The 15136-nt window shown below is 37.9% G+C and overlaps 1 protein-coding gene across 2 annotated transcripts in view; it reads left to right on the forward strand.

The window, feature by feature from the left end:
• LOC131428185 (T-box protein H15-like) overlaps positions 1-15136 on the forward strand; it is a 125424-nt gene that overhangs the window by 9815 nt on the left and 100473 nt on the right. For both annotated transcript variants that reach the window (XM_058591907.1, XM_058591908.1), the window contains exon 2: positions 13025-13206. In XM_058591907.1, coding sequence (XP_058447890.1) covers positions 13025-13206 — 182 coding nt within the window. The remainder of the gene's footprint in view (positions 1-13024; positions 13207-15136) is intronic.

A 15136-nucleotide genomic window follows, 5' to 3' on the forward strand; every position in this document is an offset into this window, starting at 1 on the left:
AACACACAAAGAGAAAGTCCAATTGACTAAACGAAACTAAGCATGTTTCGCTGTACGTAGTCAAAATTCTTTATTTATTTTTTCAAATCTATTTCGTCCCCCTCAAAATAATCCACCCCGGCAACACTTGTCAACGGTTTTTTTTTCAATTCTCGAAACAGTTGTTAAAGTCAATTGCCGGAATAGCTTTCAATGCGCGTAGCGATTCACGTTTGATGTTTGCAATTGGCTCAAAACGATTTCCCCGGAGCCGTCGTTTAAGTTAGCTGAATAACCAGAAGTCACACGGAGCTAAATCAGGCGAATACGGTGGTTGCGAAACGGTATTGGTTGAATTTTTGGCGATAAAATCACGAAGAATCCAAGAGTTTTCGGGCAAAAATTCCGACCTCTTTTTACGAATAGCTTCGCGCAAATGACGCATAACACTTTAATAATATTCCTTTTTGACAGCTTGTCCGGGTCGGAAGGAATTCGCAGTGTACACGGGCAAAATTCTGGTTCTAGAAATGAGCAAAACGAGTCATGATTGGGGGAAAATAATATATTTTCATGTTATGATAATACACCATGATTGAAATTTCTCGGATCATGATCCATTCGGACTAATTTCGATGAAATTTAAACGTAACGCACTTGAAGTTGTTGGGTATAACTTCAGGCGTGTTTCTGCTACGATGGTAATTTTTGCAACATAAATTCAGGCGTTATGTGTGATTTTTGCAACGATGGTCATTTTTGCAATATAAATTCAGTGAAAAGTACAACGAACTTTTTTTTAAAATGAAAATATTCTGTTTTCTGTTTTTGAAAAACGACGACGCAAGAGATAACGTGTTTACTTGCGTTCAGTTTTGATTTTATTTTTCAGAATTTAAACAGTTAAACGAACTGCATGAGAAAACACGAGTGAATCAAGCCTCTTAAAAAGAAACTCTATGACGAATTCTTGCAAAAAAAATCGTCTTATTCATAATATTTAGGTGCATCAATACAGCTTGTGTTGTTATATCTTTGAAACAAATTATTCAAAGTGGTTGAACAAAATATTTTTCTGATTTTCGTTAGATGGTGTTCCAAATTCAAAATCGAATTAAACACTAGCTCTCGGAACAACGGTCACATCTAAGAATGTAAGAATACATTCAAACAAAATGTAACATTGATGTTTGTCAAACGAAAAGCGTAGCCGTGCTTATGATGTCAATTTTTGGTTCATTATCTTTAATTTTATGTTATGTTTAATTCTTTATCAGCTGGTGGGTAAAAAAACACGAATCTTAAATAACATGCTTCAGGATCAAGTATACATTTTCAGTAAGTTTTGCTTTTCAATGTCTGCTTTTTGCTTTACCATTAATCTATTAATCTTTCACATCACTTGAGGCAGACGGTTCAAAGTGATATTCGGGTAGAAAAGCTTACGAGCTTTGAAAGAAATGCATTCTTCAAGTAACGCATTTTCGAACCATGATTAATTTTCGTGGGAGAAAAGTAATTGCTCATGATTTCATGATAAGTTAAAATGATTGGTTTCATTATTCTCTAATCATAATAGCAATAACGGATTTCTTTCCGTGTACTACACCTCGATAACCAAAGAAAACTGTCAACATTAGCTTGATTTTTGGCTTGCTTTGACGTGACGCGTTATCGACCCTATTTGAACAACTTGCACCAACACTTGCTCGCGACATACAATTATCATCGAAGGTCTTTTGCAACATTCTGAACGTTTCAGCACCAGAAATATGATTCCGCACACAAAAGGTAATGGAACTTTTTCTTTGTTGAATAATTTCATTCATTGTAAAAATCTCCCATTGCACTTTTAATACTACAGAAAAACAGACGTCGCTCGTCCTGGTTTACCCCTATGGAATCCAACACAAAAACTGAAAATCGGTATTTATCTGTATGAAAATTGAAATATCGGTATTTTGAGAGAGCATATCTATATTCCTGTATCGAGTCCAAAAATAGGTATAAATACCGAGAAATCGGTATAGTTGGTAGCGCTGCTTGACACAGATGTCACTGACAGTCATACCAACCTAAAAAAAATATTTTGACGAATAAGGTTTCCGCGTGAAATACAATTCAAAAGTTTTACTACTTTTTCCCACAGTTGAAAAGTAAGTGAAAGAGCACCTGAGCCCGATTCATATAAATTAAATTCGTGAAACTTACTAACCGTTAATCTTGTACTTGATTTTGATCCATTAAAAATCGGATGATCAAAACAATTCGAAATCATGTCCTGGGTGTTTTTTTTTTCAGTGTTGAAAGTTTACTCTGTTTTACTGAATCGTTCTCAACTTTGATATCGCCACGAGACGAGTCCAAAGCAACCCCCGAAAAAAAGAAGTCGTAACTCATATCACCAGCAGCCATGAATCACCGGTAGCCGGTGTACTCGTGAATAGTCCATAATCAGCCAATTTCTGTCCCGATAAACAACCACAATCTAGCTCTAGCTCCACTCACTCAAACGGTTCAATCTACGATCCACGGGGGGGCGCGACGAAACAGTCAACAACAAATTTCCGAAGAAGCTGCTCATGGAGTGTGGAGTCAATTTCGTCCGCTGCCGGCCATTAGCGGATGCGCCAACCGGACTGTGATTGGTCTTAATTAGTTATCATTCCCATCTTTACGCTCGAGGGCGTTCCTAAGGAGACAGACAACAAAACATAGCCGAACCACTCCGACAAGACCCGCAATGTCTTATTGTTCGCTGAGTTACCTTTATGTTTATTTTATTTTGGTTTTGTTCACAACGTCTTTCCGGATCCCAACCGGTTCAATTGGCCCGGTGTTGAGTTGATTTAGTGAAAATTTACAGTTTTTTCTCGTGTTCCGAAGAATCGAAGAAGAGAAGCGGTTATAAACCACACTGATTAACATTTATGAGCGCCGAGCGGTAGTGCATCTGGTCCGGTCTGGTCTGTTGGACCGCGTCGGTCACCCGGTTCCGAGACTGGTGCTAATCCCACTGGCAGCTTTACGCGTTTGTCACCCGCTCTGGTTAGCAGCTCACCGGGGACCGTATCAAACTGTATAAATTAATTTAATGTAGATTATCGCTATCATTAAAGCCACGAGTAACCGAGTCCGGAGAGTCCGGAGTGTTTTGGTCGTCGTCACCGTTCAGGCCGCACAATTCAATTACCCACTCGGTCTCCCTTCGCGGAGACACCCGGCGGACCACCAGCTCGCGGAACGCTAAGTTATGCAACTGCTGGTAATCGGAAAATGTCCTGCCACCAAACCAATCTGAGCCATTTCTGTCTCAATCAACTTCTTCGACCGGGTTGCTTGAACTGTCCTAATAGAGGTTGCTTTAATTTCTATTCTCAGTGACATGATTGCGTGAACACACATACCCAGGGAACTGACTGCGTAGTAGTCGTTGCGGTTGTCATTATCGTCGTGGTCGTTTGTCGCTGCTGGCAAATGGCGCTCGATGGCAACGGCAATGGCGGCGCTGGGCTACTAGTGTTTAAGAAATTCAATATCGTGGTCAATTTTTCTGTGGTTTTTTTTTCGCCGTCGTCGGTCCGAACGAGGTTAGCCCTCTGAAATGGAGATATCTATATTAGTCATGCGTCAGTTGATTCGGTTATTCGGATATGTTGAGATTGAAACTAAGTTGATCAAGCTACCGGAACTTGCGGAGATGGAAGACTTTGACGTCGAAACGAAGCCACGAATCAATAATTTTCCGGAAAACATGTATTTTCAATTAGTACTTGTTCCGGAACTGTTGATTTTCTCAACTCGAAAAACTGTAATGCTAGAACGATCCTTCCTGGAACGTGTTCCCCATTTCGAGAGGTACAATCCGTCGTAACGAGGGACTCCCGTGGTTGTTACTCTCTACCAGTGCCTCATCAGTCAATGTTGCTTACTCGAAAAAGCTCTTATCTGCGTACGCTACCAATGGGGGAGGCATACGAAGTGAAGTGAAAAGCCGACCTATCGTTAGCCATCACCGAACACCAACCGGCCTCTCCAAACCCCGGTTCGGTGGGTAAATGTGGGTGGAGATTAAGATGGTTGCTAACCACTTAGGCAACGAAGCCGCTAACATCTGTGTGCGTGTTCACAGTGCGAACGGAGGTACAATAAGAGACTTGTGAAAATTTGCACTTCACCCAAGTAGGCGCTCCCGCCTGAGGCATGAATTTGTTTAGTTGCATTTGTTATTTTATTTTTTTTTATATTTAAACCTACAAACGGCTGACGGTTGATCTTCTCCGTTCCCCATTGTGGCCGAGGCTAGCCCTACCCCTACTACCTGTACTACCCCCGCCAAGAACCGTGCCAACAGGTGAACATCGAATGCGAACGAGTTAAAATATATATACTTTCCATCAGGTTCGTTACGGCGAACAGAAAATGGTTGCGTATGTCATAAATAAATTAGCTTTGAATGATTGAATAATATAAAATTTCATTCAGACATCGTACACGGATTAGTTCTGTAATATAGTGTTGGAGAAAAAAAGAAACAATGCACCCGTATGAAGGAAATTCACTACAAGATGTTCCGAAGGGTTATCCAAGCGAAATAGTTTCGCGGAGGAATTCGCGATTGAGGTTAATGCAATACTGACATGATCGATGGTGGTTTGTAAATGATAACCGTGAGGTTTATATTAAATAACATTGATAACATAATGAGCAGCATTTACAAGCAGCATTACTCGTAAATCCACTTTAAATGGATTTCATTGAACCAGTTCGAGAATTCAATAAATACCGAATGGCATCCATCCAAGCAAGCGTTTGCAGAACAAGCGTTTACAAGGATGCAGTAGTCAGACAGTAGACAGCATGATCCGTTTCACGCGCACCCCAAAGACATCTAAGGCGAAATTACAAGGAAAAGTGAGTGATATTCGCTTCGTACGCTTAACGTAAATGTTTTACTAATCGAAATGAGGCTTCCAATCAGGGCCGATACCTAAGTTACATCAGAAAGCACTTGAATTCATTATAAAAAAAGATCTGTTGCCTTGGGCACTTGAGTGCCCTTTTGTTGTTACATGGAAATCCTTGTTTCATGTAAATTTTTACCTAAAGTTATAGATTACATGAAAATTACAGATGATACACGGAAAACACGTTGTTTGTTTATTATTGAAAACCAAATGTAGCTACATTATTTTTGAAATTATTATACATTATTTGGACAGATTGTCGGTCTATTTATACAAAAACAATTAGTTGGCATGTCAAGGAGGCAGTCTACCACCCTTATTCTGAATAACGACGTATCGTTTTTTCGATCGAATATGGTTCGGTCGAATCCTAGCTACCTTTGATTTTGCTAGCGTTATTGGGAATATGAATGAAATACGTATATTCTCCAAAACTGCCTCGATAATTTAAGATGATTAGTTCAATAATTGGTTCTTGAGATCCTGTAATAATTATTCTGCTGAAAGCAAAAAATAGCAAAAAGTTTAGCTTGGTTTCACGCATTTAATAAAAAAAACAGTTGAAATTGCATTGTTGACACTTGTGAATATGCTCAACTTGCAACCCAAACTGACTTAGAACATGAACTGATTATAAGCGGAGATGGTAGATCATCAATAAGAAGACAAAGAATGCATTTTTGTTACTACACGAATAAAAATCCATTGCCGGTACCAGGATTAAAAAAATGCGGGTGAGTAATGTCACAGACATAACTGGAGGACGTGAAAACGACTAAAGATGATAATCGTTCATATTGGTTGGTTGGTGAAATTCGCGACTTTTACTGCTTCGCTTCCAGAATCGTAACGGTGCTTTCATATTACAGTTTGACTTATTGCTGACAAATATTTTTTACGACACAATTAAATAACGGGGAACAAACGAAAGTGAAAGAAAATGGCAACATACAGAATTTTGAAGCCGGTTTTATTATTTCGGATTTGGATATTTCAGTGAAAGAAACTATCAAAATGATGTACGTGATTCATTTTTGGAATCCAGAAGGGCCAAATTGTGGAATTTTTTACGATATTGAACACTTTTCGGAACATTTTTCTCGAACGCGAAACAGTCAAATGCTGGCTCGTTTGATGCGAATTTCGCACTGCGAAAAGTGTACGAAGCCAATTAAATTATTCTAGATTTGCACTAAACTGATAGTTTTTTAGATTCGCGAGGAAGCAATCTCTATAGTTCTTTAAAAGGGCTGATTTAGCATAATGTCCCCCATCGTTGTCTAATTTTCATTGTATTTTGCTCCAATGAAAACGACCAGCTGCAAGATGACGCAATCGCTCTTGTTTAAAGCGAAACTGGTTCCTTGAACGTCCCGCAACAGAACTGCTCACAGTGCCGATTGATTCCAAACTGAACCAGTTTTGGTTAAGATCTTTTCTACGTGATTTCGTTTGTAGCATTTTCACAAATTGGCGGTCCAAACGGCCGCAATCATTTCGGATTAGCATATTTTAGTGAAAAAAAAAACCTTTTAAAATGCTGTATTGGATTCATTTCTAGTTTTATTCCCCCTAATTTGGTGTGAATTTTACACTGTGAGAAGTGCAAAAAGTTACTCAAATTATTCCAGATATGAACTAAACTGATGGTTCTATCTCCGATTCGCAAAGAAGCAATTTTTATAGCGGTCTGCTCAGCGGTTTATGTTGAACCGTTAGGTGGCGTTAGCAGTTCAACATAAACTGCTGACGCACTGATGAGCTGAATGCGAAACGTAAAAAAATGAATTTTTATAGTTCTTTAGATAACATTTGGAGTCATTAGAAAGGTTTATTTTGCATATTGTTCCCCATCGTTGTATACTTTTCGTTGATTTTTTCTCCTATGCAAACGACTTTCAGCAGGATGACGCCATTGCTCTCATTTGAAGCGGAACTGGCTGTGTGAACATTCCGCCACAGCATTGCTTAAAGTGCCGATTGATTCCAAACTGAACCAATTATGGCTAGGCGCTTTTTTATGTGATTTCGTTCAAAGTTTTTTCACAAATGAGCGGTCTCAAAAAACATATAGAATGTTGGTGTCGTTTATTTTTTTCGGATTTTAATATTTCAGTGAACGAAACTTATAAAATGCTGTATTGGATTCATTTCTGGTTTTATTCGCACTGCGGAAAGGGCAAAAAGTTATTCCAATTATTACAGTTTGAACTAAACTGTTGGTTTTTCTCTCCGATTCGCAAAGAAGCATAGAAGCTTTATAGTTCTTTAGATAACATTTGGAGTCATTAGAAAGGTTGATTTTGCATATTGTTCCCCATCGTTGTCCACTTTTCGTTGAATGTTGTCCACGTTTAAAGCGAAACTGGTCCCGCAACAGAACTACTGACAGTGCCTAGCTTGATTCCTAGCTGAACCAATTTTGGTAACGTGATTTCGTTTGTAGCTTTTTCGCAAATGGGTGGTCTCAACGGCCGCAAAAGTACCAACACATAGAATTTTGGTGACGTTTATTTCGTTTCGGATTAGCATATTTCAGTAAAAGAATCTTTTCAAATGCTGTATCGGACTCATTTCTGGCTTTAGTCACACTGCGAAAAGTGTAAAAAGTTATTCAAATTATTACAAATTTGAACTAAACTGATGGTTTTTTTCTCCGATTCGTGAAGAAGCAATCTTTATAGTTCTTTAGATAACATTTGAAGCTATAAGAAGGGCTGATTTTGCATAATGTTCCCCATCGTTGTCCATTTTTCGTTGAATTTTGCTCCGATGCAAACGACCAGCTGCAGGATGACGCAATCGATCTTCCTTGAAGAGAAACTGGCTCTTCGAACGTCCCGCTATTGATTCAATACTGAACTGAATTCTTGATACTGGAACTGGAGCTGAGTTCTGGACCTGAACCTACCGGAATGATGCATTTGCTTTACTTCCTGTTAAACAGTTAACTGCGCAGGCGCCTGTTATAGTACAGGTACGAGAAAGGCTTCATAAGTTTTCCTCTTTAATACTCGTGGACATCAAAAAATTTAGAAATCCTTAAATTTTAAATTATTTGTGATTATGTCATCGAACTGAAAATGCTATCATAAATTGATGATCACATATCCGATAGTTTGTAGCAAGAATTACGTTCATATGTTAGATACAACAAGAGATATTCACAATCAAACCCATAGTAAAGTGAGTCGTATTAACGACAAAAGTCGTCAAATTGAGAAACATGTCTTCTTTTTATCTTCTCATGAGATCATGCCTATTATTCATGATTTCATGAGCAAAATTATTCATATCTCCCATGGCAATTTTCTTGATATCAATCACATTGAAATCAAGAACAATAACTTATCAATAATCTGCTAGAATGTTGAAAATCATCACACAAACTATGATGAATAGTTTTCAGGGAAGTATTATATTCATAAATATCATTGAATTTATGCCTTCTAATCTCTGGGTAGCCGACTACCGAGAGAAAATGTGAATTGTGATTTTTTATTATGGTTATTGACTTATAAACTGCCGTTTTTTCGAGCACCAACAATAAGACGATAGGTTTATGCCTAATTTAAATTCGTCTTTATTTATCTTCAGAACGAAATTCGATGTCTTGCTTCTTCTGATAGTTGTTTACCCAACCAATCCCTAGATCCCTAAACAAGGCATACCTTTTTCAGCGACCCGGAAGATGCAATAGAATAGAATCATTGAAGTTCCTTACATACGATATGCAATAAGCATTTGCAGTAAAATTAATGACGCTGTAAAAATTTGCAGTTAAACAAGAAATCAATGAAATTATGAATATTTTTTTTAGTGTTGGGGTTGAGAACCTTTTCGCTCAGCAAAATTAAAAAAATACAATTACAAAATACAAATGTGTTTAAAAGAAGACAAATATTTTCTTGCGTTTCCAAATATTTCAATTCACTTATGTCATTTTCGCTTGATGCCAAACCGAACCCAGTTTCCACCCTAACTGCTGTCAAACCGTTTGTTTGAAGCTAGTGTCGAGCCCAGTTTCAACGTTGTTGAACTGAAAATCGAATCAGCTTCGTTTTTTATACCAAGTTTACTCAAACCCGCGTTGTTAAGTGCGAACCCAACACAATTTCGAGAAAATTGTTTTTTTATGAAACTACCATGGGTCATTTTTCTCAAACGAAAACGACATTAGTTCGTGAGTATTTGGTTTCTGACCCCTGTTTAAGTGGAACATTTTCAATGGGAGCGAATACGAACTGACGAATCGCCATCATGTTAAAAATGGTGACAAAGGATGCGGACGAATTTAGCTCACCACTTCTTTTGCGGTAAGAGAAAATGATTTAGAACCCGTAAATCTTTAGTTAAAGGGAACACCTTATTGAACCATCTGGCCTTGTTGCTTTGAGTTGTAGGAATTTTTAATATTCATAATTATGACTGCGACGTTAAAACAGTTACAAGAAGTAGCTTGAAAATAGCTTCCATATCTGTGATCTCTAATATTCTTCAATCAGTCTAATATTATTGATAAACGGTTCAAAACCGAGGTTTGATTCTTCAATTCACCATTTCCAAGTTCAAGAGAATTTGCACACAATATCTCCAAAAAGTAAGCGGTCTGGAAACAAACAACAGCAGATTTTGAACGAATAACGGTAAGGAAGTTTTTATCTAGCAAGAGATTTGTGCATGGGAAGACATTTTCGTTTCTTCCTTCGGAAACAAGACGACGATTTTTAGGTCATAGTAAAGCAAATTTTATTAATTCGTCAATCCTGATCCGGGTTTGTTTGGAAAATAAACTCGATTTGTTTATCAACACCTCAACTCAGCCTCAGCAGTTTTTTTGATGAAATTAAAAAAAATTGGAGTAGAAAATGTCCGAGACATAGCCGCGAGATTGACGTAGGCCTGGATTGGAGATGTGTATAGATATTAATTAATACCGGTTTCAGTTTCGGAAGATAGCGTTTGTATTCTTGAAATTAGAGCGACTTAAGAGTCCTAGGAAGGACTATTTTGTTACGGATGATCACGTTTGTATTCCAGGAAGAAGGGCGCCAGTCAAAGTAATGTGTAAGTTTGAGCTTTGACCTAAAAGAAATCATTACATAAACATAATCGTAGCACAAGTTATACAATTGCTCATATATTTCAATAGTTCATACATCTCAATATTTGAGTGAAAGAAACTATAAAAAACTGTACAGGATTTATTTCCGACTTTCAGAAGGGCCAAATTGTAGAACTCTCTGCGACAATTTTCAAACATTTTTTTCGAACGCAAAGCTGCCTTATTTGCGCCGTTTGGAGGGAATTTCTCTCTGTGAAAACAGCACAAAGCTAATCAAATTATTCTAGATTTGAACTAAACTGATGATTTTTACCTCCTATTTGTAGAGAAGTAATCTTAATAGTTTTTTTTTATATCTAATCCTCTAAACATTCAGAGCCACTAGAACTGATAATTTTGTATAATGTTCGCTTTACAGCTTCACAGTTTCATTATATGTTTTGTCAAAGGGTACGTTTTTTAACGTTTTCTTGCAGAGCGTTGGTTTCATTTTTTCGCCTGAAGGTGCAAATCGCTTGTCAAATCAAAACAATGAATTCTTCGTCCGAAACGAATTTATATTATTCATCCCTTAAAACCGTGGATATTTTAAACTTTTTCCTTGAAGGGAATCCAATCTCAATTTTTACATACGCTTTGTTGCTTATCGAGATGCATTCTAATGGCCTCGTGAAAATCAGTTCATGTTACTTCCGAACTCGTGTTTTGGTCTTTCGGTTCTTCTTCATTGGTTAGTTTGGCTACTTGCTGACATAATGGATTTTCTGGACAGTGCTTTTGTTGGATTTTCTGTTAAGGTGATGTCGCCCTAATTATTATAGAGTTCTGTTCAGAAGCCCGTACCAGTAGATTTAAACTGAAAAACTCAGCCAATAACCCGATAAAATGCCGAACCCAATTTAGACTAAAGATATTTTACATACTGAACCAAGAAAACAAAAGTTTTCATACGTCGGATAAATTTTTGAATGAGTCTCTTGGCAGAGTAGTAACTCAGTTTTGGAGTAGTAACTTGAAGTCAAATTGTATCGAAAACAACGAACCGCTTTTGAGGAACTCGGTTTTATAAGTGCAAATATTCGGCCAATTCTGGAACTTCGAAAAAAAAATGAAGATAGCTCCTTACGTTTAAAAATATCATCTAGGGCGAACTTGTTTCCAACTATAAAAAATATGATTGCCCTGGAAACTGCTTTAAATCCACTCTCAAAATCAGCGATTCTGTATTTTCATTGAAGATTCGAATAGTTTCTAGACCAAATTCGAACGAAACTTTGGAAAATATCATTTTCAAGCTATGTATCACTCCTCTCTTGGCTTTCTACGCGTTGCTCCCGGTTTGCTTTCCGCTTTTAGCGTGTGATCTGCTGTTATCACTTCCTGAAACCTTTGCAGTATTCTTGAGACTTTCAAATTATTGATCCCAAAGTTTTCATAAGATTCGAAATAACAACCCTGCATTTGCCATTTGGATGGATAACCGGCATGTCACTGAAAGTTGCCTAACCAAGCGGATGTAAACAATACACTCTGATGAGAAAATGGGCAAAGCTGGATTATTTTTGCTCATTAATTCATTACATCATTAATTTTCAATATTTACAGACAGTAGAAGGTTTTGTTGGGTATGATTTCACAGAATGCAGAACAGTTGCCTGCTGTTAAAAGATTTTTTTTGACAGTTCAGTAGGATGTTTACATATTCGTAACGAAACTTGGTTCAACATAAAGTCCATGTGAAAAATTCTACTGAAAGGTCAAGCATAAATTCGAGTTCATTTGTGACGTAAAGATAATTTTTTTTTGGTTTGTTAGGAAAAAGGCCTACTTTAAGTCGCGTTGTTTGTGTAAACCGTGGTCTTATATATTACCAAGTAACAAAGCGAAAAATCGTTATTGACGTCAATACCGTGAAATCCTCGGCTAGTGTCCTAACCATTGCCACTTCATCATTTAACCACTTTAGTCCATCACTGTTCCTTCTGCTGCTGCTGATCGATTTTTACTGCTCCCGTGCAAGCGTGTCCGTGGCGGATCCTCAATTATTTCCCCATTAGACTTTCCACTTCCTGATGAGGTGCAATCCATCAGGAAGCAATCGACCACCGCCTGTTGTACACGTTTTATCCCGGGCATCGCATCAGCTGGTCGATTCTTGGCCGTACTCCCGGAAGGTACTCTATAATTACACAGGGACATTAGAGAACTTCTCGGTAAGCTAATGGCTGACGGCGATGCGGTGGTGGAGCTCGAATTGTCTGTTTTATTCAAATTAGCCTCCGTGCGTTCGGTCGGTCGGGATCTCCAAGAAAGCCACTCCAAAGCCACGCGCCAGATGGCGAATTTGATTAACCTCGATTTGGAGAAAAACCGCACAGCACTCTAATTTTCGTTTGCCGAGGAATCATCATCAGCCGCTTGCCGGCGAACAGGATCGAACCGTTGCCGTTGGGAGGGTGCTGCTTCTGACCGCAGTGCGCCGTGCCGGTGCCGACTGGCAATGCTAACGATGTTTACATAACCTTAATTTCGCCTGACGTTTGAAGGTTCGGTTTCGCGCGAACATGTGTGAAAGAATTCCAACTTGTTTGAGGTTTTTTTTCTTGTTTTGTTTAACTCGTTCTCTGTATTCGCTTCACGAGTGCAATACATTTTAATTGTTTCACGCCTAATTTACATGTTAATTTAATTAATTTTTCCAGCCAGTGCGGATCGCTCGGTAATCGAGAGTGAAGCCCGAGCTGGCTTCATCCCGTAGGCTAGAACCAACCCGAACTGGAAATCGGCATTAATTTATAAGCGTCGTTGTTTGATTTATTAAACATTCGGTAATTGCACCGCCTCGTTTGAGATAATTAATGGCTGATGTTATTTTATGAAACCTCCAAATCCGGATGAAAAAAAAACATCAATTCGAGAGGGATGGAGGGAAATAAGCAAATCATTTACCACCGATAAGCGCTGTAATCTAATTGGTCGCCATTTCGCTTTTTTCTTCTCCGCTCTTACACAGGACCCCCGAGCTCGGTTGATCGGCTCTCCGAAGTGGACGATGAAGTGGATGTCGATGTGGAAGAGTGCTCGGACTCGGAGGAAGCATCCCGGTCCGGACAGGAGCGGAACAGTCATTCGAGAGCAACGGCGACGCCGAACAGTGTATCGGACGAGGAGAGACTAACCCCGGAACCAGCATCGGTAAGTTGAACTTTGGGATTTGGTGCTGTTGGTGAGTTATGAAAGTTTCCCCTAGTAGGCTGTGATGTTTAACGCGAACTAATTTGTTTTTCATAATTGGAATTTTCGCTGTCACTGTTAACCTCAAACTTTTCGACAATTCACTGGTGTTATTTTCATGGACTTAGAGTTTTTCGAATCAGTGTTGAATGAATTTTCAAGTTCGGTCATGTTTGTGCTAACAGTATTAGAGAACTGTCAAGACCAGAGTTGCAATTTGTCAGTCACGTCGAATTACCTCTACATGCCGATCCGAATCGTCGTCGACACTAATATGTACTGTGAAAGTGACTTTCGAATGAGATGCTCTATGACCAAGTAGAAGTGTACTCAGTCAAAGACAGGCTAATCTTTTTATTTTCTCTATCAATCTCCTATTCCCTGTTGAAGTAAAACACAAAGAGAGTACTAACATAAACATAAATCGATAGAGTTAATTATTCTTTGCATAATGTCATTAGACGTGAAGTTTATTGGAGTAAATGAATATTTATGCTGTTCGATTATTATTTACTCACATCGTAACCAAGCAGTGACAGGAGACATGAAGATAATATCAATTGCATCGGTAATCAATGTGCATCTTGACGAGTGAAATATCGAGAGAATTTTAGGTTTGACATACCGGCTCTCAGGCACTCACCACATGGTGATTTCTACACGCTTACTTGTGGCTACTCAGTGGCACAAAATGATGTTTTACCCAAAATTGGGTAGAACCCTATCAAACTGATTGATATGATGTCTGTTGAATGTGTCACTGACTTTAAGTGACACCCATCGTACATCGGCCAACGTTTTCTTTCTCAATTTTTGGATTGGTATGGTTTTTCGCGCAATTGGGTATCAGCTACACAATTTTTGCAACAAACATACCTTCCTAAAAAGTTGTGTGTGTGATGTGCGAAAAAGTCAGTGACACTTTCATCAGACATCGTATCAATCAATTTGATTGGGTTATACCCAATTTTGGGTAAAACACCATTTTGTGTCACTATTTTTCTATAAAATAAGTTTCGAACTGCATAACACGTCCCAACATTGGTCGTATTATTCATCAATATACTTCGAATGGCTAGCTGCATGCGGTCTCAAAGTAGATTTCTTCGTATTTCGCCACTGACTAAAATAACAGAAAGACAATTAATAAGTTTTCACATATACTACTTAACCACCGAAAAAAACAGTTAAATTTCTTGTTACTTTAATATATAATGGAGATGGTCGAATCAAGTGAACGAAAATATATATCAAACCAAAAACTATACACTTCGAAAAACGGCTGGAAAATTCCATGACAACAAATGACAGTTCATTAAAACAAACACAAAAATTAAAGATAGATACAAATAGAACATGAATTATCCGGTATATTGATTCTAGAAGGTTTTGAATGTATTAAATCATGTTTCAATATGCAATCTTAGAAAAAATGAATTTTCCACGATAATTACTTGTCTTTATTGGCCAATATTTCCTTTTAACTGGGTAAAATAAACCCTTTTGGCTACATTTTACCATTGGTTTTCTTTACAAATTATCCAATGTTTGGTTTGATTATAGATGACATACTTACAATAATTGAATTGTTAAGCTCATCATCATGCAACATACGGACAAAAATTGTTTTATAAAGTGGTGGAAACGCCCTGATAATTTTGTGATGAAATCATATGATCTTGTTTTCAGCATTGCCAATCATAAAAGCTTCATTCAACTTCAGGGGAAAAAATTCTTCAGTGTTCGATTGTATGAAAAACTACAAAATTAAAATAATTTGTAACGAGAATACCATAGAATACATTAATTTCGATTCAAGAAAACATGCATACAATTGTAATACAATTCCATATTTTTATACCATTCATATAAATAGTGGAAGATAATGAAA

This window comes from Malaya genurostris, chromosome 2 (genome assembly GCF_030247185.1).
Source record: "Malaya genurostris strain Urasoe2022 chromosome 2, Malgen_1.1, whole genome shotgun sequence".
NCBI lineage: Eukaryota > Metazoa > Arthropoda > Insecta > Diptera > Culicidae > Malaya > Malaya genurostris.